Here is a 430-nt window from a genome sequence, read left to right on the forward strand (position 1 = left end):
GCGCTCGAGCTCAGCTACCGTGTGTGTGTCGGCTCAGACATCACCTCCATCCACAAGTACATGGTCCGGCGCTATTTCAATAAGCCGTCGAAGGTGCCCGCACCCGAGACCTTCCGGGACCCCATCTGGTCCACGTGGGTGCTGTACGGGCGGGAGGTGGACCAGGACAAGGTGCAGCGTTTCGCCCAGCAGATCCGGCAGCACCGCTTCAACAGCAGCCACCTGGAAATCGACGACATGTACACACCTGCTTACGGGGACTTCGACTTCGACGAGGTCAAGTTCCCCAACGCCAGCGACATGTTCCGCCGCCTGCGCGACGCTGGATTTCAGGTCACGCTCTGGGTGCACCCGTTCGTCAACTACAATTCCTCGTCCTTTGGCGAGGGCGTGGAGCGAGAGCTGTTCGTGCGCGAGCCCACCGGCCGGC

The 430-nt window shown here is 62.3% G+C and overlaps 1 protein-coding gene across 1 annotated transcript in view; it reads left to right on the forward strand.

Annotated features, from left to right (window-relative positions):
• KIAA1161 (KIAA1161 ortholog) overlaps window positions 1-430 on the forward strand; it is a 3,911-nt gene that overhangs the window by 1,083 nt on the left and 2,398 nt on the right. Inside the window, 2 exon segments of the mRNA XM_014534260.1 lie at window positions 1-4; window positions 6-429. The exon segment at window positions 1-4 is cut by the window's left edge and continues 283 nt beyond it. Coding sequence (XP_014389746.1) covers window positions 1-4; window positions 6-429 — 428 coding nt within the window.

Source organism: Myotis brandtii, unplaced genomic scaffold (assembly GCF_000412655.1).
Source record: "Myotis brandtii unplaced genomic scaffold, ASM41265v1 scaffold1270, whole genome shotgun sequence".
Classification (NCBI taxonomy): Eukaryota; Metazoa; Chordata; class Mammalia; order Chiroptera; family Vespertilionidae; genus Myotis; species Myotis brandtii.